Source organism: Quercus suber, unplaced genomic scaffold, assembly GCF_002906115.3.
Source record: "Quercus suber isolate HL8 unplaced genomic scaffold, Cork oak 2.0 scaffold_70, whole genome shotgun sequence".
NCBI classification, from domain to species: Eukaryota; Viridiplantae; Streptophyta; class Magnoliopsida; order Fagales; family Fagaceae; genus Quercus; species Quercus suber.
In genome coordinates this window covers 398,889-422,126 of record NW_027069535.1, presented here as the reverse complement: position 1 = coordinate 422,126, position 23,238 = coordinate 398,889, and the positions used below count along the sequence as shown (strand labels likewise).

General features: G+C 35.9%; 1 protein-coding gene across 1 annotated transcript; it reads left to right on the top strand.

Annotated features, from left to right (window-relative positions):
• The first annotated feature begins 5,040 nt into the window (after window positions 1-5,040).
• Window positions 5,041-22,134, top strand: LOC136067390 (serine/threonine-protein phosphatase 7 long form homolog). Its single transcript, XM_065773158.1, has 9 exons — window positions 5,041-5,153; window positions 5,817-5,876; window positions 16,373-16,484; window positions 16,584-17,350; window positions 17,498-17,588; window positions 17,696-18,088; window positions 20,765-21,495; window positions 21,638-21,747; window positions 21,936-22,134. Exons 3-8 carry the CDS (start codon window positions 16,374-16,376, stop codon window positions 21,639-21,641), a joined length of 2,097 nt encoding a protein of 698 aa, XP_065629230.1. The 5' UTR covers window positions 5,041-5,153; window positions 5,817-5,876; window position 16,373; the 3' UTR covers window positions 21,642-21,747; window positions 21,936-22,134.
• Window positions 22,135-23,238: the final 1,104 nt, after the last annotated feature.

The following is a 23,238-nucleotide window of genomic DNA, read 5'->3' as shown; positions in this document are numbered from 1 at the left end:
AAAATTAGAGAGAAAGATGAGAGTGTGTGAGGAAAAGGCTTTCTCTTCATTTGGTTATTTGATATTTGTGGGTTGCAATTTGGAATAGTGAGAGAGGTTCGTTGCCGCTTTGTTTTGGTTCTGCAGTTTGGTGATTTGCTCTCTCTTGGTGCATTGCAACTTTTGGATTTGATTTATGACTCTCTCTTTGGTTTGTGTGCAATTCATATTTGGTATTTATGAGCCTTTGGTTCGTATTTGGTTTTGTATTTGTGAGAGAAAGTTATTTGGGTGTATTGGAGATTTGAGTTTGTGAGAGTGCCTCTGCACCAATTTGTATTATCCCAAATTTGTTATTGTGAAATTTGTTCGTCGTCGCCCGTGGATATAGGCTATTGCCGAACTACGTAAATCTTGATGTTTTGTGTTTATTTTCTTTTGGAATAATTTTCTTCGTTCCTATTGTTAGCTTGAAGATCTTTCACAAGCCTAAAATATTTTTACAATCAATCTTGGTAATTTGAGCTTTCGCTACTATACAACAAACTGGTATCAGAGCTAAGGTTCGCTACCTAGGTGTTTGGATTTGTTCTCTTTTGAGATTTTGGTGATTGGTTCGTGAATCTGATTATTAGGGAGAAAGATGTCAAGTGATTCCTCTATAAAATCTTTGGCGGATTCTTTTGAAAAAATTTTGTCAGAGTCTTCTGCAAAACCTTTGGCGATTAGGACGATGGTTTCTAATGCCAAATTTGAAGTAGAGGAATTTGATGAAATGAATAACTTTGGCATGTGGCAATGCGAAGTTATGGATGTCTTGGTTCAACAAGAGTTGGATATTACTTTGGAAGCAACACTATGCTTATATAGGAGACTTGAGTCGGTTAGTAACCAAAATAAAAAAGTATTAGACTTCTTTTCCACACACAAAAGGAGAATCACTCCTATTCCAAATAGAACTCAAAATTAAGTAGTAGACAAAACTTTAATAAAGTTTGATAACTTCAAACAACAGTAACCCAGAAGGAGTAAAATTCCTTCTTTATCCAAATCCAACAAGGAGTCGAACTCCTAATTCAAGCCATATTCTACAAATCTCCACTTTGGCTTGAATTCCATCAAGCCTCACAAACGACATTTGCAGACCACCAAATACAAATTCCACCTTGACAAGACATCTCCTAAACCACAAATGCAAAGCCCTCAATCAAATCAGAGCCTAACTAGAAAAAGTGCGAATTATCTAAAACCACTTCTAAATGCACCAATGGACGCCAAATGCACCCAAAGTATGGTGCCAAATCCAAATAAGAGTCCAAAACAANTCTAAATGCACCAATGGACGCCAAATGCACCCAAAGATGGTGCCAAATCCAAATAAGAGTCCAAAACAAAGTGCACATCACCACAAATGAAACTTTTTCGTTGCCACCACCAAAGCCCCTACAGGCTAATTCAAATTGCAAATACCGAACAAGTCCAAGCAACACTTGAACTTGTGCAAAGGCTTAATCACCATGTCACCACCAAAAATAACATCCTTGGCCAAACACAAACGAATAGTGCTACAAGCTTGTCTATTAATTTTTTCTCAATCCTTGTCTGACATCCCTTCAAGTTTGTCTTCCAAAGTAATATCCAACTCTTGTTGAACCAAGACATCCATAACTTCGCATTGCCACATGCCAAAGTTATTCATTTCATCAAATTCCTCTACTTCAAATTTGGCATTAGAAACCATCGTCCTAATCGCCAAAGGTTTTGCAGAAGACTCTGACAAAATTTTTTCAAAAGAATCCGCCGAAGATTTTATAGAGGAATCACTTGACATCTTTCTCCCAATAATCAGATTCACGAACCAATCACCAAAATCTCAAAAGAGAACAAATCCAAACACCTAGGTAGCGAACCTTAGCTCTGATACCAGTTTGTTGTATAGTAGCGAAAGCTCAAATTATCAAGATTGATTGTAAAAATATTTTAGGCTTGTGAAAGATCTTCAAGCTAACAATAGGAACGAAGAAAATTATTCCAAAAGAAAATAAACACAAAACATCAAGATTTACGTAGTTCGGCAATAGCCTATATCCACGGGCGACGACGAACAAATTTCACAATAACAAATTTGGGATAATACAAATTGGTGCAGAGGCACTCTCACAAACTCAAATCTCCAATACACCCAAATAACTTTCTCTCACAAATACAAAACCAAATACGAACCAAAGGCTCATAATACCAAATATGAATTGCACACAAACCAAAGAGAGAGTCATAAATCAAATCCAAAAGTTGCAATGCACCAAGAGAGAGCAAATCACCAAACTGCAGAACCAAAACAAAGCGGCAACGAACCTCTCTCACTATTCCAAATTGCAACCCACAAATATCAAATAACCAAATGAAGAGAGAAGCCTTTTCCTCACACACTCTCATCTTTCTCTCTAATTTTCTGTAGCAGCACTATGCTTATATAGAGACTTGAGTCAGCTAGTAATCCAAAACTAAAAAGGATTGGACTTCTTTTCCACACACAAAAGGAGAATCACTCCTACTCCAAATAGAACTCAAAATTAAGTGGTAGACAAAACTTATAATAAATTTTGATGACTTCAAACAACAATAACCCAAAAGGAATAAAATTCCTTTATCCAAATCCAACAAAGAGTCGAAGGCCTAATTCAAGCCATATTCTACAAATCTCCACCTTGGCTTGAATTCCATCAAGCCTCACAAACAACATTTGCAAACCACCAAATACAAATCCTTAACAAGTCCCCACCTTGACAAGACATCTCCCAAACCACAAATGTAAAGCACTCAATCAAATCATAGCCTAACTAGAAAAAATGCAAATTATCCAAAAACACTACTAAATGCGCCAATGGATGCCAAATGCACCCAAATATGGTGCTAAATCCAAATAAGAATCCAAAACAAAGTGCATATCACCACAAACGAAACTTCTCTGTCGCCACCACCAAAGCCCCTACGGGCTAATTCAAATTGCAAATACCGAACAAGTCCAAGTAACACTTGAACTTGTGCAAAGGCTTGATCACCATGTCACCACCAAAAATAACATCCTTGGCAAAACACAAACGAATAGTGCCACAAGCTTGTCTATTAATCTTTTCTCAATCCTTGTCTGACATCCCTTCAAGTTTGTCTACAGAAAATTAGAGAGATAGATGAAAGTGTGTGAGAAAAAGACTCTTTCTTTATTTGGTTATTTGATATTTGTGGGTTGTAATTTGGAATAGTGAGAGATGTTTGTTGTTACTTGGTTTTGGTTCTGCGGTTTGTTGATTTGCTCTCTCTTGGTACATTGCAACTTTTGGATTTGATTTGTGACTCTCTCTTTGGTTTGTGTGCAATTCATATTTGGTATTTGTGAACCTTTGGTTCTTTGGTTTGTATTTGGTTCTTTAGTTTTAAATTTGTGATAGAGAGTTATTTGGGTGTATTAGAAGCATTTTTAACCAATATGAAAAATTAAAAATTAAAACATTTAAGTTGGATTAAAAAAAAATTACAAATTTATTTCCTAGCACATTGGGGGAAAAAGTTTACCTTCTAGTACATTTTATTTTTGAGATAGATTGAAATTTACAAGTATTATAGAAAAAAATGAGGTACATTTTATTTTTCGAGAGAGATTAACACCAAGCATTCTAGAAAAAATTGGATGGAAAGGAAAAATTCTTATCCACTGTGACACCAATCATTGGGTAGAGCAGGGATGGAGCTGAAAATAAGAAAGAATATATATATGGGTTGGGTTCAAGTTACATGTAAGGTTGAAATTTATCAACCATCTTGTTGGCTTTATTCCGTGCCAATTTACTTGTAATTTAGCACTTAGTAACCATGTATTTAGGTGGGATTATTGTAAGGGTAGTGTGTGAGAAGATGTGAAGAAAAGCTCAAGTATGTGCAAAGAAGCAGAGCTTCGTAGCTAGGACTCGCGGGTGGCTCGTGGCTACAAGCCGCCAAATGCAGGTACGTGAGATGCACACAGGGAAGCTGAAGGGTGGCGTCAGCTGTCCCATTACAGGACAAAAGTCCCAGGCTGGCCAGGCCGTTACGCCGCGACTTGAACTCGCAACTTGGACAAGCCGCGAGACCAAGCCGCCAATTTACCCTATTTGGCAAAAAATGTCTCTTCGTATTCCTTTCTTACCCCACTATATATAGACCTTTATACCCACGATTTTATGAGAGCTTCTAGAGAGAATTTTTATGAGAGAAACCCTAGAGAAAAACAAGATTGCCTCATCCCCAATCTTTACCTTAGAGACTCTACAAATTCCTCTACTCTCTTCCTCTCCATTGTCACATCCTTGAGAGGCCATTGACCAAATCCTTATCTCACCACACCCACGTTTGTGAGAAGGTTCATTTGGTGCTAAGGGAAGCAGTTTGGAAAGAACCAATTTACATTGGTTGAGAACGAAATTGGTATTTAACCATAACTGTACAACTATACAGTTAGTTGGACATGATTACTGTGTATATAGATTACTAACATCTCTAGTCTATCAGACTCGATTTTCGTCTAAATAAATCGACTCTTTCAGGCTCGGTTTTCTTAAATTGACCTGGTCTACAGCCACGTAGAGTACACGTGGAATTCGAGTCTTATAAAGTCGATTTCTGACCAAGCATCCACGTAGCCTACACCTAGCAATGATAATGACGTGGACGACACTTAGATCTCGAGGCTTAAAGACTCAGTTATCGATTCTCAAAAACTCGATTTCTAGTAATGGTCATCTGTCTTGTCCGTTTCAGTTGGCACGTGTGAAAAATCAGAGAAATCAGAGACATTTTTGAAAAATAACGCCTCTCTCACAGTCTTTCATCTCTCACCTCTTCAGTCTCACTCACAGAGCTCTCTCACCTCTCCATTCTCACGGTCTCTCACTCGCCCTCTCCCTCTTCGTCTCACTCTCACACTTGAGTTCCTCTCTCAGTCACCCTCTCCACTCTCAGTCTCAGTCACCCTCTCCACCCTCAGTCACCCTATTCGGCGAAGAGTTTGGTAAAGGCACAGCGAGGTGTACCGTCTCAGGCGTCTCCTCCGAAAGTTTGATAAAGGCCACCGAAGTAGAAAAATCTCACTCACAGAGCTTTGATCAGTCTACGCGGTCTGTGAAAACCAAAAAAAAAAGGTGAGAAACAATGTTTATATATAATGGGTTTCTCCGTTTGGTTGCCGAGAAACAGTGGGTTTGTGGGTTCTGTTTTGAATTTCTAAAAAAGGACAACTTTATATTTGCTGAAAATTTAATTTTAGTGGGTTTATGGGTTCTGTTTTGAGAAACTTTATATTTGTTGTTTGAGATTGAATTGGTTTGTGGAAATCGGATTATGTTGCTGGGTTTGTTTATATTTGCTGAGGATTTAATTTTAGTGCTTTGCATGTGTATATTCCTATGATGACATGCAATTGTTCACAAGTGTATAGAAATTTTAGAAATTTTGATTGAGTTTATGTTTAATGGTGTGATGGTACTCTGTTTTAATGAAGAGAGAAAGCTCTAGTTATTTTTTGGGATTTTTTCTTCACCTGGTTTGTTTTTTTACATGGATGCATGCTTAAATTGTGAATTTGAAATTGTGTAGAGGTCATAAAAATAGAATATGTTGCTCTGCTCTGAAGTTCTCAGTTATTGATATGTGTTAAAAATAAGGCTGATTTTTCATTGTACTTATATGTGAAGGTTGATACTTCAAATTATAGTAAATTTAGGTTTTGGAGATTAAATTTGAAGAAGTGTTTCTTTATGCGATTGGGAAAAAAAAATGACTTTTGATTCACTATTCTTTTGCAGGTTGGGCCAATCACATTTCAGACCAACTTTCAGCCTCATCTTGTCTGGACATTTCATCAGGTTGGGCTGCTCTCATCTTAATCCTTTATGTATTTATTTTTTATTTCATAAATATGCTTATCTTAATCCATGCTTATAGTAATAAAATTAATATGTATGCCTCATTTTTCAGTTATGAAAGTGGTAAACAGGCTATATGTAGGTCTGATGGTAAAATAGGTTGTGATATGTTTTAGTTATAAGGTTTTAGTACAAACGTAAAATCAGGGATTGGAAAAGTTTCCGTACAGGTGACCCTTATTTGAAAACAATTAGATATCATTCAAAGAGAAGATCCAACCCCGCGAAATTATGTTGAAGAAGCTTATATATGTGAGGAGTTTCATGAGTTCCTTTATAGAGGAGCAATTTCGGAAATACAAAACCAAAATTCTCTAGTTAACAGGCCCAAAATTCAGAAGTATAAAATAGGAAAAATAAAATAAAAGAGTCATATATAGATAAAATGAGGAGAAATAATATTTAAGAACTGAAAATATACCATTGTGCACCTTTGGTGCTATAATCATTTTGCAAGTATAATGCCAGCTGCTTGGTTATTGGTTTCCTTGTATGGCTAACTGCCCCTTTACATAGATGCGTTGTTTAGATTAGTAAGGTCCAATGCTAAAATACCACTTCTCTTAACTGTAGGGGATTGTTAGGTAAGGTCAAATCCTAAATACCCACTTCTCTAAACTGTAGGGGATTGTTAGTAAGGTCCAATGCTAAAATACCACTGGTCATCTAATCTTCATCAGATTTTTTTTGGCTCTTGCATGTCACAACTCACTTGTACTGATGCCATAGAGAAATTCTTCTTAGTGGCCAGTGCTAATGCTCATATGACATGCCACAGAAGCTCATAAAAACATGTCCATGTAACTCTAGTGGCCAGTGCTAAGAAATTCTTCTTAGTGGCCAGTTTATTATCACTAATATTTATGATCTTACTTTACATGTGAAGTTTAATTAATCTATGTATTGCAGGAGTATACTGCAGTTTGTATAATTTTTTAGGCCTATTCTCTATAAATTTTGGCTTTGCTGGTTAATTGAAGGGGAGCGAACCCTCCTAAATTTCCCATTTTAGTCGGACAAAATGACAAATATGAACCAAACTCAATTTTCACCTCTGGCTTAAAAAAAAAAAAAAAACAACCAATGCATCTAGCATTTAGTTTTTTTTTTTTTTTAATTTTTTTTTATCACTCGTATGGCATCTAGATTTTGTTTTGATCAGTCATATAGCATTTAGATATATATGGAAGAGTAGTATAACCAAGACCAACTGTTCATAATGGGCTACCACTTGCAAGAACTTTATTTATTGGGTTAAAATAATTTTTTCTTCCTTGAAATATAGTTCAGGTTTTATTTTTAAATAAATTTCTATATCCATCCATTCAAATTTAGAATATTCTATATTTTTTTCCTTCTTTCCACTCCCGTTAAGTTTTTTGCTGAGATGTCTAATGAAAGAGACAAAAATAGAATTTGGACAATATTTTAGGGATAAAAATAGAACATAACTGTATCTTTTCATTTGTAAAATATAGGCTAAGTGCTATATTGGTCCCTAAAAGATGCATTCTGTCAGACACACCAACCAAAATCTTAATGAAAGTGGATGAAAGAACAAAATGGGGAACATTTTAAATTTTCAGAGACTGATTCTAGTTCACATTATAGGATGGTTCACATTACCAATGGCCAATTCTAGTTCATTTGCCTTAAGTGAAATTGTATTGCCTATGGTTGAAGAATTTTGTGCCTAGCATTTCTTGTTTTTACTTTGTAAGTTTGAATATTTAATATTAAATCTTCTGTTATTGGTTCTCTTTATGAAATTCAGCTAAGATATTTTTGTTTTAGTGCTAAAATAGTTCCATCTTTTAGTGGTAACTTAAGAAGACTATAAAACTAAATTGTTGCTTCTGCCTACATGCATATATAAGGCAGCATATTAATGGGTTCTAGGATAACTTGGTACTGAGTTTCTAAGCTGTTACTATTTCATGTTACCTTAAAATGCATTTTAGGTTGATTTCCCTGCTTTTAATATCTAGGCCAGCTTGGTTTCCCTGATGGATGATCTCCTGGAGGTCATCAGATATTGTGTAAGATGGATTGATATTTAACATTCTCTAGTTGTAGGATATGTGTTATGTGGAAGAGTGCGTCCTGCCTGCTCCTGTCCTAGTTGTAGGATGTTCAAGCTGCACATATACAGGCATATGACAGCTTGGTATCATGTGTGTCTGTGCCACATATACTACATCAATGTTCTTATCTCTACTTTACCCCTTTGAGGTCCTATATGATACTCCATCCATCCCATATTGTTTGGTCTGTTTAGAAAATACAACTTTTTAAGGGAACACCATTTAATGCATTGTCTTTTACATAAAAAGGTACAAGCTTCGAAAACTAACCTCCATAATTTAAACTTTAGTGAAAGAGGGGTATTAACTTTTTAAGTAAAGTAAAGGGTGTGTTAAGAAATTTATTTATTGACTTTTCAAAGAGGACTTCATTTTGGGATATCTCAAAATGGAATAGAGGACTACCAATTTGGGACATAGGGAGTATATAGGAATGGGACTATGTGAATTCTTAAGATTAAGGAGTCACAAGTACCCAAATGCCACGAGATTTATGATGTGGATCTTTTACACTTTGGGCTTAATGTTGACACCTCAATCCTTTCATAAGGATAAATATACTGCCATTCAAGTAAATGACCCCCTCTAATTCCAATCTTTACATACCCAACCATTAAATGTGTGGACAATGGTTATTTTGTTCCCTTCAAAGGGAAATCCATCAGACTTTCTGAAGTCCACCTTCATCCTTTAGTGTACATTGGACTAGCTGGTTGTTTAGATCTTATAAGCGAGTTTAGGGGTTGAGCAAAAGAAATCCCAAATGCTTGATCAAATGGATCTTGAGATCTTCTCCAGAAGTGGATCAAAAATATATGTAAATGCTTTCAAGCTCTTAAGGAGCTCAGCTCCATTCTTCTGGCGTATGAAAGTAGCCTTCTTTCCAATTGCTAATCCAGAAATTGAACTTGTCCAGGTGGGGGAGACAGTCAAGAGTGTCTCATTGTGATAGATACTAGTCCTCCAGTATCTATCACAATGAGACACAAATGATTTTTTGTTGGACACTACAGTTTTTATAACGCTTATTATTCTTATTTTTAAATTTAGAAATTAATAATACTTGTCCACTACCTTTAGTTTTCTTATTAGTAACTATATAATTTTAGATTGTGACATGGAGAAACTAACAATAAGAAATTTACGTGAAGAGTATTTATCAATTCACATGTCTTCAAAATTTTAAGTTAGGATAAAAGTATCTATACACAATATATAAAGTTGATGGAATCCGTCATATGGGGTCAAGAACTACTATCTGCATGATTTTCAGTTGTATATTTATAAAATGTATATGTTAGCATAGCCGTAGGTCAATTACATGATCAGAACATGTATTAATCTAAACAATAACAACAACAATCCTCTGTCCCAAATTGTTGGGATTGTATGGATCCTCAGTAAATTAGTTAGGGTGATCCATACATTAGTTAGGGTTGGCCACATGTAATAACCTAAATGAGTTGATATTCATAGCTAAGCATAAAGAAAAGTTGAATTTCTATTTAGTATTTATAACATAAAGATACTGAACTTCACGCATTTGGTAATCCAATATAAAAATTGAGATTAAATTTCTATATAATATCTATACGTTAATATAGGCTTCTGTCATTGATATGATAAGAATAGGCATGTGTTCATCTGGATTAGCTGAAACCAATGGTAAGTTTAAAGAATTGCTGATTTTCTATATGGTATTAAAATATAAAGATATCAAAGTTTAAAGCATTGAATAATCTTACTTAAACAAATCCCGATTAAATTTTAATGTTATAAAAATGTGATCAAGATAAATAGCTAGTTAGTTATGTTTGACTTAATGACTTTAGCTGTTGTAACTCTAACTATAATAGGAACACTCAAACTAATAAACAAAAGAGAAGGTGATCACAATTATAAGGAAAAGTATAAACAAAGGTTTATAGTAGAAACAAAGGTATAAACATGGTCATATTTTCATGTTGATATATTTAATGAGATCAGTGAAAATATTAATTACTTTTATAGAATTAACAAAATCTCCAACACAAAAAAGACATGTGGCACAGTGTAACCATTCTAGGGTTGATTTGGTTTTGTTAGAATAATGGTTAAATTTTGATAGAATCTCAGGGTCATACTTGATGCAGCCATGGAAGATTGATTTGCTATTACTCTGCAAATTTGCCTATTCATGAATTATATTATGGGGTCACATTTGAAGTCCAATTGAAATGAAAGTTGTGTGGTTCTAAACTTCTCAAGTCCTAGTTATGTGTTTCTGTGGGTTAAAACATTTCTTTATTTGTGTTTTTATTTTATTAGTGATGGTCATGACTCATTTTTGTATTTAGGGGAAAAACTGTAATTTCCACAATTCCTACATATTAATCGTATTAGTCTAGAATTTTCTAGGAGATCCTAAGTATCTTAGAATTTCCTTTGAGTCCAGTTAGTCTTTTATTAGATTTTAGTTCACTAGTCAAACTAGAAGTGGTAATACCACTAGGAGCCCTAATACTACCATTAAAAGAAAGAGTCTTTATATATATTTATGCTCAATACGTTCAAAGTACCTGAAGTTGATTAATAAAAATATGGAGTTTTTTTTTTAGCATTGGGAAATGCTGACCTTTGCATGTTCATTTCTTCCTTTCTCTTTTCTTCTCCACTTTCTTGTGGTACTATTCACAGGTATTGTTCATACAGCCCCCAAACACCATAAGTTTTGTCTTTTTCCTCCTCTTTATAACCCCAAATCAAGCCGTCTTTTACCTATCAAAACCATAAAACCTGACATACTTTCTTCTACCAAATAACTATTGAACAACTCAACCAACCATCTTTTAATTTGTAACACAATCCCATAACCATTTCTTCAACAATTCTAAACCCTAAATCACAAATTCTCCTAAACCTAAACCCACCACAACCACATGTAGACAAATTACCCAAGTGTCTCACCTAGAAGAGTCAATCAAGTCATAAAAACCATCATCATGAAAACCTAAAATGTAAGAAGTTTCCATTCCATTGCATCTTCATGTTTCTGATAGAAAAGCAAAATACCTAAAAAAAGAGATTTTTATAATAACAGGAACTCCTAGCTAAAGCTCTCTTATTACTCAGTATGACAACGAATAAACTATGTTGCACCGACACGGACACGGACACGGATATGACACGGACACAGACATGGGGGTATGGCAATTTTTTAAAAATAAGGATACAACACAGCATGGATACGGCAATTAAATAATTTATTCTAACTCCTAAATTTTGATAATTTTTGTAATATATTTGAATGTGATATTTGATAGTTCAATAATATGATACAAATAAAAAAAAATTAGGACTATAGTTCAATACTATGATATAAGCTTAAATGAGCTCAATAAATAAGAGATTCATTTATACGGGCAAAGAGTCTCTAAAAAAACACACGGGATTAAGACTTGATCATTGGATAATTTTTTTTTTCCAACAAGGTATTGGCCAGACACCAAATGGTTTAAGTATTTTCACTTCCTGTCTAACAAAATAGAAAAGAAACAAAAGCAATCTAAACAATACCTGTCCATATGCAAAGACAGAACTATTGATCAAGCCAAATACTTTTCACAAGCTGGAAGATACTATCTTCCTGCAAATAAGATATATTAATTTAGCATTTAATACCAACAATCATTTAATTCCAACCTGAAAACAATCACATTGATAGAGATTTCGCCTATGTTGCTTCAATGTCAGGAATTGAGTCAAATAAATTCAAAGGTTCATCCATTAATTGATAATGAATTACTTGAAATCTTCTTAACTATCAGATCACCTCCATTCCTGTCCTTGTGTAGTGGCCATATTCAAATTATTACCTAATCATTTTGTCACACAATTAGTCTAATGTCACAACAAATTTCATTATTTTCATAACTGATGAGGTATAAGGTTGTGATTGAAAATTTGGTATGCAATAATAATAGTGATGTCAATGGTGGTCCCAACGAAAGTGATATTACACTGATCACAATCTACTAACTCAACAAATTGTGAAAAAAAGTTGTGAAATTTGTTGTATGATTGTGTCTATAGCGCATTGTTGTTTGTCACAAGATCCTCCAAAAATCAGTGAAGATTTTAATGCTATTATATTCAACTTCCGAAAAAATGTAGTAAATTCAAAGACATGAAGAAAATGCACGACTATACCAGTTTTACACTTTCTCAGACAGTAAACTAACACATAAGTTATAAGTAGATCCCAATCATCTCGGTAATTGAAAAAATGGAACAAAAGCCAAAACCCTAGGGCTTAGGTTACGAGAAGAAATATCTCTTGTACTCTGTCTCCCAAATAACATCCCTTCTCACCCCTTTAAAACCTTTATAAAAGGTCATACCTACTACACTTATCAAAAAAAAAAAAAAAGGGTCATACCTACTACACAAAACTACCACTTTTACAAGAATTGAGAGAGGAGGTTAGCAAGTCCTACTACACTTATCAAAAAAAAAAAAAAAAGGGTCATACCTACTACACAAAACTACCACTTTTACAAGAATTGAGAGAGGAGGTTAGCAAGCAGTCTTATCCACAATTATTTTGGGAGAGGTTGATTACCAAACTGAAGCCTACAACATGCTGATTTTGGTGGAATTGTCATTGCCATAACCCCAATTGTTAGCTATGTTTACTTGTTCTTTATTTGATTAATCTCTGGCATGGTGTTTCACTAACAAAATCTCATTACAGAGTTCATATTACTAATAACGTTCTGTATTTCTTTATACTTATGTGTCTTTTGTACATAATGTAGTCTTGTTGCACTAAAATAGTTCTTTACTTATCAAATGATATACTGCTACCCACAGTTCCTTGCTGCGGCTGCCGATGCTGCCAACTGCTGTGGCGGCAGCTGTCGGTTGCTGATAATAATAATAGAGTCCAACACATTCATATGGGAGGCACTTCAAATCTGTCCTACTTCATTCTTACATCAACACCTACTAGTGAAATTAATGCAATTTTTGGTTTTTGACAGTGTCAATTATGGTCAATCAGGATTCCATAGTTTTGAACTTATGGGAAGCAAAATTTCAGCTATTGCTAGTTGTTGGACTTGAGAACAACTGACCACTATATTCTATCACAAATAGCCATGGAATTAAATATTGCTAAGCAAGCCAATTAGACTAAAGGGTTTCGGTATAGTCATGGCGAAAGCACAATAGAACAGAATTACTTAAGCCATCTGAAATCCTCCTTTGAGCACATTTCGGAGTTGCTAAGTACTATACTACGATGCTATACTCTTAAAGCATCTTGTTGCTACTTGCAACATTGATAACACCTATAATATACACAAAATTTCTGGATATTCCTGGCAATAATAACCAAATCTGTATAAAAATAAGTAGATGGCACTGAATGAAAATTTCCCCAAACCTAAATACGCATTGCCACCCACAATTACTTTCACCAAACACAGGCACAAACAGCTAAATAATCCTCCTTCCTATATATATTATATAGTACAAAAACACAGTAAAACTGTTACTATTTGAAATTGTTGCATTCTCTCTAGCCACTACTGATGTTAATTTGAAAAATGGTAGGGCAAAAACTAATATTAACACTGACTTAACAATCATTTTCCTTCCATTTGGTTAGCAACCAGCCAGAGCCTTAAAAGGGAAAAAAGAAAGAAAAAAGAACCAAACAAAATGAGACTCTAAACAAAGCCAATATAGAATGAAATCAAGGAAACAAAAAAAGCTAATCATTATTGAATTTTGTCTCCACAATCCTAATTAATCAGAGTCACTGTTTGGTTGCTAAAAAATCTAAGGAAAATAAAAGAAACAACGAAAAATAAGCATAAGTGATAGTGTCAACTCCAGGGTTGAAATCACCTAGGAATATTAAAACAGGGCCAAAGACCCTAAGCATAGCATTCTCAAGCTGTAATTTGCTTGTAAGAAATGCACATTGAAAAGAGAAAAACAAAACTAATAAGATTCACTTCAATTCAACACTTTGAACTATCAATCCTCAAATGTAACTTAGCTAACTTCACCCATTCATATTGACATATTTCTTGAAGTCAAGGATGGAAACAATTACAACCTTGGTTTCAGCATCAAAAGCTTTGAGTTTCCATAGACTTAAATACATATAAAACTATAATAGATAAAGTTAATTTTCACGATGACGATGGAAAAACTGAAGCTCTCAGCTCTGTAAGCAATATAATAGCTAAAGTTAAGTTTCACATTTACTTTCCCCCATCAAGTAAAATCAATCTCTCCATTGAATTAGCTGTGAAACCCATCCAATCAGCATCTTCAATTGCAAGAATGTTCTGATTTGGACTCTCAGGGTCAATTGAAATCTACCCAGTGGCATTCTTAATTAGAAGTTCACCGTTATCAATGCAGCCAAAGAAATAACCATCCCAAACCCAATTCATTGGTACCAAATATTTTCTACTCCAAGATTCAGCCACACCATACTCCTCCATAACCCATATATGGCATAAGATACCCCGAAGACCATAAACGAAAACGAAAACAGCCAGAGATCCCTTCAACACTGCAAGTTCAGCAAAATTACAGGCAATCCATCCAAGTGATTATAAGGCAACATTATCTCACAAATGGCAAGCCTTATGCACAAACCTAATAGAAGAGTAATGAATCCAGATGTGAGACAAGATGTTAACCTGACCTTATTTTTATGTTTTAATCTCATCTATGAAATATAGCTTATGGCCTAAGATGCTTACATTTGGACATTCCAGCAGTTAAAAGCTTGGGGCCTGGGCTACTTTAAGTTTTTATCCTTCAATGTCTCAAAGTGATGAAGCAAAGATATGTTTTTTCAAAGTGAGGTATCACGGGTGGAGAAGCCCACTGTCTAAGTGAGGTATCACGGGTTTGAGTTTAGGAATTAGCCTCTCCAAAAATATTGGGGGAAGGCTGCTGACAAACCAGTTTCCTAGGCCCCACAGAAGCAGGAGCCTTGTGCACTGAGCATGCCTTTAAAAAATTAAAAAATTACGCAAACGCTTGGTGAGTTTTGAACCTTGACCTCACCCTCCACCCATCTTATGTGAATAAGTGTCATCTGAGCTGGAATTCATTGGCTACATTATGCCACATCATCCTAAAGTGTAATGCTATCATTTTAACAGGAGCAAAATAATTTCCAATTCTGTTCTGTTTCAGTAAAATGAAGAGAGTTCAGTATTAATGTCATGGAATGCACAGCCATATGTCTTACCATAACCTAGTAATTTTAATAAATGTAAAGCAACAAATGTTCACATTATCATAAGAACATTGCACTTGCATATGTTCATGGTTCATTCCTCCATTCTTAACAAAGCATGTGTCTTGATATGTGCTAGAAAGTTTTAATAAGCAGAAATTTGGCTGCCCATAAAATTATGGTCTCATCCAGTAACCCACTTTACCTTGTGTTATGATAAATGCTTTTAAAGTACTTCTAGAAAATTATTCACTTCTCTGTATAACATTTCTGTGCAGTGTCAACGAAAATACAGGTTACCTACCCTGAGAAAATTCCAAAACTGTATAAATAGGAGAGTGAAAGAGTAAGATTTCGCACAGAAAGATTGTCTTCTTTGTGGTACTCATCATGGGAACAAAAACAGACATTTTTTTTTAGTAAAATTTCTAAAATCATAGCAAAGGCTTTCACCACCTAAAACCAAAAATTTCTCTAGTAATTAATCTTGAGAATTTAAACATATCAAACAACTTGCAATAATAATGATCTATTCAATTTCTGTATGTAAGGTGCACATCACTTCCTTATAAAAGTTGTCTTTTGGGCTTCTGTTGGCATCTATGGTAGCAACCATGATTGCCTTGACAATGTAGGTCGCCTTAACAAACGCCATTAGTAAAAGTACCAGTTATATGGTTACCAAAAACGACTTATTAGGACGATAGTTTTCTTCTAAAATCTACAAGGCCACCGTAAAGCTCTTTCCATTTAATTAGTACATCAAGCAATGTTAATACCCCAAGCAAGTTAGTGCAATGTTAATACCCCAAGCAACTTAATATATATACATCCTTTAAGTTAGTGATGCGACAATTCATGTAGGGAAAAGTATAATTACATATGTGGACATAGGCATATTGTGCAAATCCTCGTGTCTATATATTTCTTCTCTTTTCTTTAATCTTGCCTACATGGGTTTATTTTCGCAACAATCATCTTTAATAGAGAACTGATAAATAATCAAGAGTAGAATTTATTTTTTTATAATCTTTCTTACATTGTTTTTGTTTTTGTTCTAAACAATATGTATTACATGCTAACTGTGTATCATTTTTGTGCAGTATGGCTGCTGCAAATGCTGGACGGATTAATCATGCAGACCCTGGTCCCATTGACACCTCGGTGTTGCAACAGCAGGCCAACCATCGGTCCGAAGCTATTTGGAATAGGCAGGTAAAACGCAACAGTCAATCTTTAACTAACGTACACCAATTTAATTTATACAATGTACATGCTTTGGCATATATTAATCCATTATTCTGTTCTGTGCAGGATCCAGGGACCCTTACCTGCCGTAGCCGTAGTAAGGAGTTCTCCAAACGAGCGGCAATGGTGGACGATCGTATCGTTAACATCATTAAGGCACTTGGTTTGGAGGGACTCCTCTGGCTCCCGGGTAGAGAGATTGACCATGGCCTGATAACGGCCTTAGTGGAGCGATGGCGGCCCGAGACTCACACATTCCACATGCCGCATGGTGAGGTCAGCATCACATTGCAAGACGTGGAGGTTCTTATCGGGCTTCCTGTTGATGGTGCTGCTATAACAGGGAGCACACAGAAAACTTGGACTATAGTTTGCCGAGATTTCCTTGGGTTTGAACCTGTAAATCAAGATCAGCATAAGCAACTCATTGGTCAGAGGATTCTCATCAGCCGACTCTTGGAGCAAGTTGCTGAAGCATTGCCAGCTAATGCTGAAGAGGATCAGCTGCATAAGTACGCACGCTGCTACATCCTAGCACTATTAGGGGACACACTATTCGGCGACAAATCCGGCGATAGGGTGCATCTAATGTGGGTACAGCTATTGGAAGACCTGCGCAACCCACAAGTGTACAGTTGGGGAAGTGCTTGCCTTGCATGGATGTACCGAGAGTTATGCAGGGCAAGTGATAGGGACACCAACCAGATCGGTGGGTGTTTATTGTTGGTCCAGTATTGGGCATGGGCGAGGTTCCCTTATTTGTGCCCGGCAGTTGAGCGTGGCCCGCCAGTGGGTGCTTACGGTCCTCCAGTGCGTGCTCCACTATCCCTAAAGTAAGTTTCTATTGAATCCCATCCTCAATTGAGTAAAATCCTATAAGATTATCTTACTTGTTAATGTCTCTACATTATAGTTTTAATCATAACATTATCTTAGTAGGCAAGTTGTTGATATTGATCTCTTGTTCTTCATTGTTGTAGGTGGTTGTGGGTCCCAAACAAGAAAAATAGGCCCGCCCACATCTTTAGGGACAGGTATCGCGAGCAAATAGCTTCAATGTTGCCAAACCAGGTATGAGAATGCCCTGTTTTACACTTTTAGGAACAATCTTATAGGTTTGGTGAATTCTGAAATGTAAAGCTTAATGTGTTGTGTACTTGTGTTGTTTGCTGTTGTAGGTGGTGTGGCAGCCATATGAAGCTGAGTTCGAGAACCTTCCGCCGTGGTGCGTTGCAGGGAGGGCCGTGTGGACGGCAACAGTGCCGCTTGTATGTTTCCACTTAGTAGAGAAACATACGCCGGATCGTGTCGTTCGTCAGTTTGGGATGATCCAAAATATTCCCGAGGATGTTGACACTGATAGAGTGCTACATAAAATTGATTTGAGGGGGAAGGTCGGTGTGGATTGGATGCGGAAACATGCTGTGCATATAGGCCACTGGGGTGATCGCCTTCAACGGCGTTTTGAAGTAGTGCTTGGTGAGATGCCTCCACACCACGAGTACTTCGGCTGGTTCAACAGGGTAACTCGGAGGTTCATTGATAGGCCCGGTGCTAAATTGACTATGCTGGTAAGTTCTCCAAGTCTTCTACATCGTACCGTACTTGTTAGCATGAAACCACTGTTTCTTTCTTGTTCATACCCTATTTTGTTTATTTATGTATTTATATATTTTTTGGCTTGTGGTAGACCCACTTCCTTTGTAACTGAAATACTCAATGCTAATCTCAAGAAAATCTAAATACAAAAGCTGCTACTCTGGTGAAACTTGCGACTGTGTTTATGAAATCCTATTATGATTGAAGAAGACGAAGGCATAATTAAATTAAATTTTTTAAAATTTTTTATTTGAGTATTTCCATTCTTCTTTATTATGACAGCATCTAAAGAATCATTTTTTTTTCTTTTAATCATTACATTGTCTTTGATTGCTCCCCTTAGAGAATGTGGTAATGAATGTGGTTGTCTTACAAATATAGCTGAAAAAAACACAATTCTAGCATTTTGTTGTAAGGACTTAGGAGTGATACCACTACCTATGATTCTGTTGGGAGCATTGAGCTTCAAGTTATATAGCAAAGATAGTTTTGGACCAGTTTCTCCCACCATCTGTTTCGGCCTAGGTGGTTTACAACTTGTTAAGTTAGTATTTAGCAATATTTTTTTGTCAACTTGGACCATTTGAGTTTCATCCAATTTATATAGCATTGTTGGATGGTCCTGGTTTTTTAAATGGGAAGGAACTATGTAGTGCTTAGATGAGATAATACCGTACGGGATCACCCTATTACAATATGTAGGATCAACACACGATGGGAGGTGTAATGAGATCATCTCATAAGATATATATTTTCATTTTCATTTCTAAGCATGAAAAGTTATAAACATGTCATAGTCACTAGCAACTGAGCTATTTTATTTATCTATTGAAAGGAATCCCTTCACAGTTAGCTTGAATTCTTCACTTATTGTAAAGTTTTGGTCAATCATAGCTCAAATTAATAACACCTCCCCCTTTTGGAGATGAGAGAGACTTGCCATGATCCGAAACTCTCTTGTTCTTTCTTTGTCTAGTAGAAAGACTTTCCTTGGTTTGTTAGGTTGGTTGGGCCAACTGATAGTGATGGGCTGAGCTTAAATTTTTGAAATTTTAAACATCAGAATGGGTTGCCTGTTTGGGCTAGGGGTTCATTTTTTATTTATTTATTTTTATTATAATAAAAAACCAGGCTAGACGTTGATAACCATGGTCCATTTTGAATATGTGCCTCTATTAAACTACTAAAATTTCTGCAATGAAAGTTTTAGGAACCAAAAATTTTGGACTCTATTGCTATTTGGGCCTCTATTAAGAATTAAAATTTCAACAATCAAACTTTAGGACACATTTGTTTTTGTTTTGTTTTTTAGAAGTCTGCCAAGCCAAGTTGAAAACTTTTAATTTAGGGTAAGCTAAATAAAAGTTATGAGGGAAAAAAAAAAAGAACTATGTTTCGCTATAGTCCACATCCTTGAGCAGTATGAGACATTTCAGGAGGTTCAAAGACATTTAAGAAGGAGACATTTAATTGGTCAATATTCTTAGTCTGAAGTCTGAACAGTGGCTCCTTTCAGTACCCATCAATAACGGGGTAAAGCTTAGAATAGGTTTTTCAGGAACTTAGGGTCCCACTTAAATTCAATAAATGACATAGTTAAATTTCACTGCTTTTGAGAAAAATAGTGTTGTTTGTGCTTCATTAGTCAATATAGTCATGCGGTTAAATTTAATTAGAAATCTAACTATCTAAGGTATAAAACCAAATAATTTGTACAAATTTTAACATTAATAATTTAATATTCTAATATAAGTTACACAAATTCACAAACTAGGATTGAATTAAAAATAAATAAAAAACTGTGGACTTGGCATCCAATGCAGCCAAAAAAAATTATATATAATTAATTTTGCAATATCTTTTCTCAGTTTCTCTTATTGCAATAGTTGACTGTGTGTTGTCTTCCTCAGTCAACTACTATAAAGTAGTTTTTAAGTGATCCAGTTAGTTATACAGCCAAGTGCACAAGACAACATGCTTTATATTGGTGTTGGACTATAAATTCAATTATAGTTGAGCATTATATGAATTCAAATTATGCCCACATCTGTGTATGAGCTTTTGGAATGTTAGTAATAATTTTTTCATTGCCATATAGCAACCAAGGTGTGGCCTTTATGTGTTACGTGGAGCACTCTGCATTTGTAATCGAATAACATTGGGGCTTTATCTGATTATTTGTAATTGTTATTTAACCAACTATCCCGTGCATCGCACGATTTAGCGACTAGTTCATTCATATATCTACTATTTTACATCGTAAACATTGTTACTTTGCAATAAAAAAACATTGCATACAGGAATTAAACTTTATAGCTGAAAATTTATGGATCACAACGCATGGGAAGAGTTCAACTTTGGGAAAATTAAATCCATAATGGAATAGAAAGAAAAATTACTTGAAATGGTCATGAAGAGCAAGGAAAGAAGTACGAGAAAAAGAAAAAATAAAAAAATTCAGCAAACTAGGACGGCACTTGCAATGATATGGAATAAATATGCTACATTTTCTGCTTAGCACTTGCTCTCCCGATAATTTCCAATTATTACTACCAATTAATTAATTCAAAACCAACATTTATTTTATTCTCGATTGGCATTGTTGATGATTTAGGCATTACTAATATATGTGGGTTTTCCATGTGCAGGTTTCACTTGTGAACCGTTTGTTGCGGCATCACCCAGTGGGCACGGAGGAGCACACTGACATTAATGATGTGCTGACGGCAGTGCATCATATTGATCGTGTACAACCTCCCATCCCTGAGGCCCCGAATGAGGAGGCAGCTTCTCCTGCGGGCCCAAGCACTACTGAGGGCCCAAGCACTACTGAGGGCCCAAGCACGAGCACAGCTCCGACTGGATGTCCCTCTCCTCAGCCTGTTGCTACCCTTGGAGGCCTCCCTACCCCCGATCCCTCTCCATACACCCCACATCCATCTCTTAGGCTTACCATCCCTTCCTCCATCTCACATCCATCCCCTACCCTCACCATCTCTTCACCCATCCCACATCCATCCCCTAGCCTCATCTCTTCACCCATCCCACCTCCATCCCCTAGCCTCACCATCCCTTCACCCATCCCACATCCATTCCCTAGCCCCATCATCCCTCCACCCACCCCACAGGAGTTCCTTGAGCTGTCACCCATTCCATCATTACACTTAGGTATTGGTCCAACCCCTCCTCACATGCAGCAGGAGCCACCGTCCCACAATACGCCTACTGGCCCTTCTTTGGCCATCGACCCACCCCTTGTTGAGCCTGAGCAGGCTGTTGGGTTACCTGCAGTGCCAGAAGGTCGGCCGAAACGCATATCAAAGGCACCTCCTTGTGGGACAGGGGGGCACAAACATGGACACCCTAAGGTTCAAAAAAGGTAACTCATCCAATACCTTATTCCTTTGTAAGAGTGAAGATAGCTTATTCCTTTGTAAGAGTGAAGTGGATGGTGAGGTTGTGGGTTTAACATATTATTTATGTTGTTTTCATTGATTTGAATTCAATTTGATTGGTTGAAGGTGAGAAAAAGAGACTTTACCAATTTAGAGATCAAACTGGATCACGCTAATACGCCTTTGCAAGCTTGCGTGGATGCATTTTTCATTGCTATAGCTCTACCCGTTTGTAGGTATCAAATTTTGAGTATAACGCATCATTTCTTTCTTTTATGCTTTGAGTATTTTCTTTATGTGTCTATGTCTGTCCTGAATTTGTGTGTGTGTTTTATTCAGGTTCTTCTTCTTCAAAAGTGTCATTCTCTTATAAAACTTGTGCTATTTTCTAAAAATATCAAGCACGGCTGTGTGTGTTGTCCAGGTTCTAAACAGAATTTAGAACAGAATTCTGATTAAAGAGGACGTGGCTTTGGATGTGGGCAAGTCAAAGGGAAGGAATAAGAAAGATGGGGGAGAGGTAGCTGAGTCTGGATGTTGGTGTACCACTTTGAAGTAGTTAGTATGCTTATTGTCTTCAAAATCAAAAGTTGATAGCTCCTTCAGTGGCCCTACTGCCCATTCTGGTAATCCCATCTTTCCTTCATTTCCGTGGTGGTAGACTTATAATTAAAGTGTAGACAAGTTAGCAAGGGTAACGCAAACTACGCATTTGCAGTTACACACAAATAATAGGGTGCTTACTAATGAATTTCATCATCTTCCAAAACCTCTCTAATGAAGTGATGCTTGATGGCAATATGCTTAGTATGACTATGGTATATGTTTCATTTTGTTCATAAATTCTGGAGTATTTTTACATGCATATGACTATGAGTGTTGGAGATTTTATAGCTGTCTTACCTACTTAAGGTGCCTGTGGAAGTGATCAACCTCAATGTATGTAAAAATTTAACAATAACATTAATTACCTAATAGAGTTAACCTTTACGAGTGGGGCGTGAGTTTGGTTTGGTTTAGGTGACCGTAACTTGTTTTACATTTTATGTCCTCTTAGCTAGGCAACCCACTAGCAGAGATGAGTACCTAAAATAGATAGAAGAAACTACTAACATTTCCTTTGCTTTCCTTTAGGGTTTGGAATGCATCCATTGACCATTATGTATCATACATGACACGTACATGACATGAACACATGTTTAAAAATGACTATATGTTAATCTTGAGCGCTAGATGGAACTCTTATTTTTCACTTCAACTTTCCTTTTTCGTTAAAAAGGGGGCACAAAAACACAAAACAAAAAAACAAAAGAGGAAAAGCATATCTTGACCAAGAAAAATAAAAAGGGAATTACAATATCCTTAACTTCATTTAATGGATCAACACATATAGAAAGCAACTTGTCCTCCCTTTCTCTTTCTTAACAAGCAGTTTCCTTTCATTTAAATATCTATAGCAAGCAACACTACTACTCTACTACTAATTCCTAGGACTAAGAATAGTTTTTAATAATACTATCTGTTTATAATGTTTCCTTTCCAATTTTGAAGCTTTAGATTTTTGCATTTTGAAAATGAAAAAAACTTAACAACTTTGGAATTCAAAATCACATCATTTATATCCCTATTTTTTTCTCTGCAACCAAACAGATGGTAAAGTTGGGTTGTTGCTAAATCATTTGCTTTGTCTCAGGGACAGTTTCTGGGTATGGATATTCTCTCATACA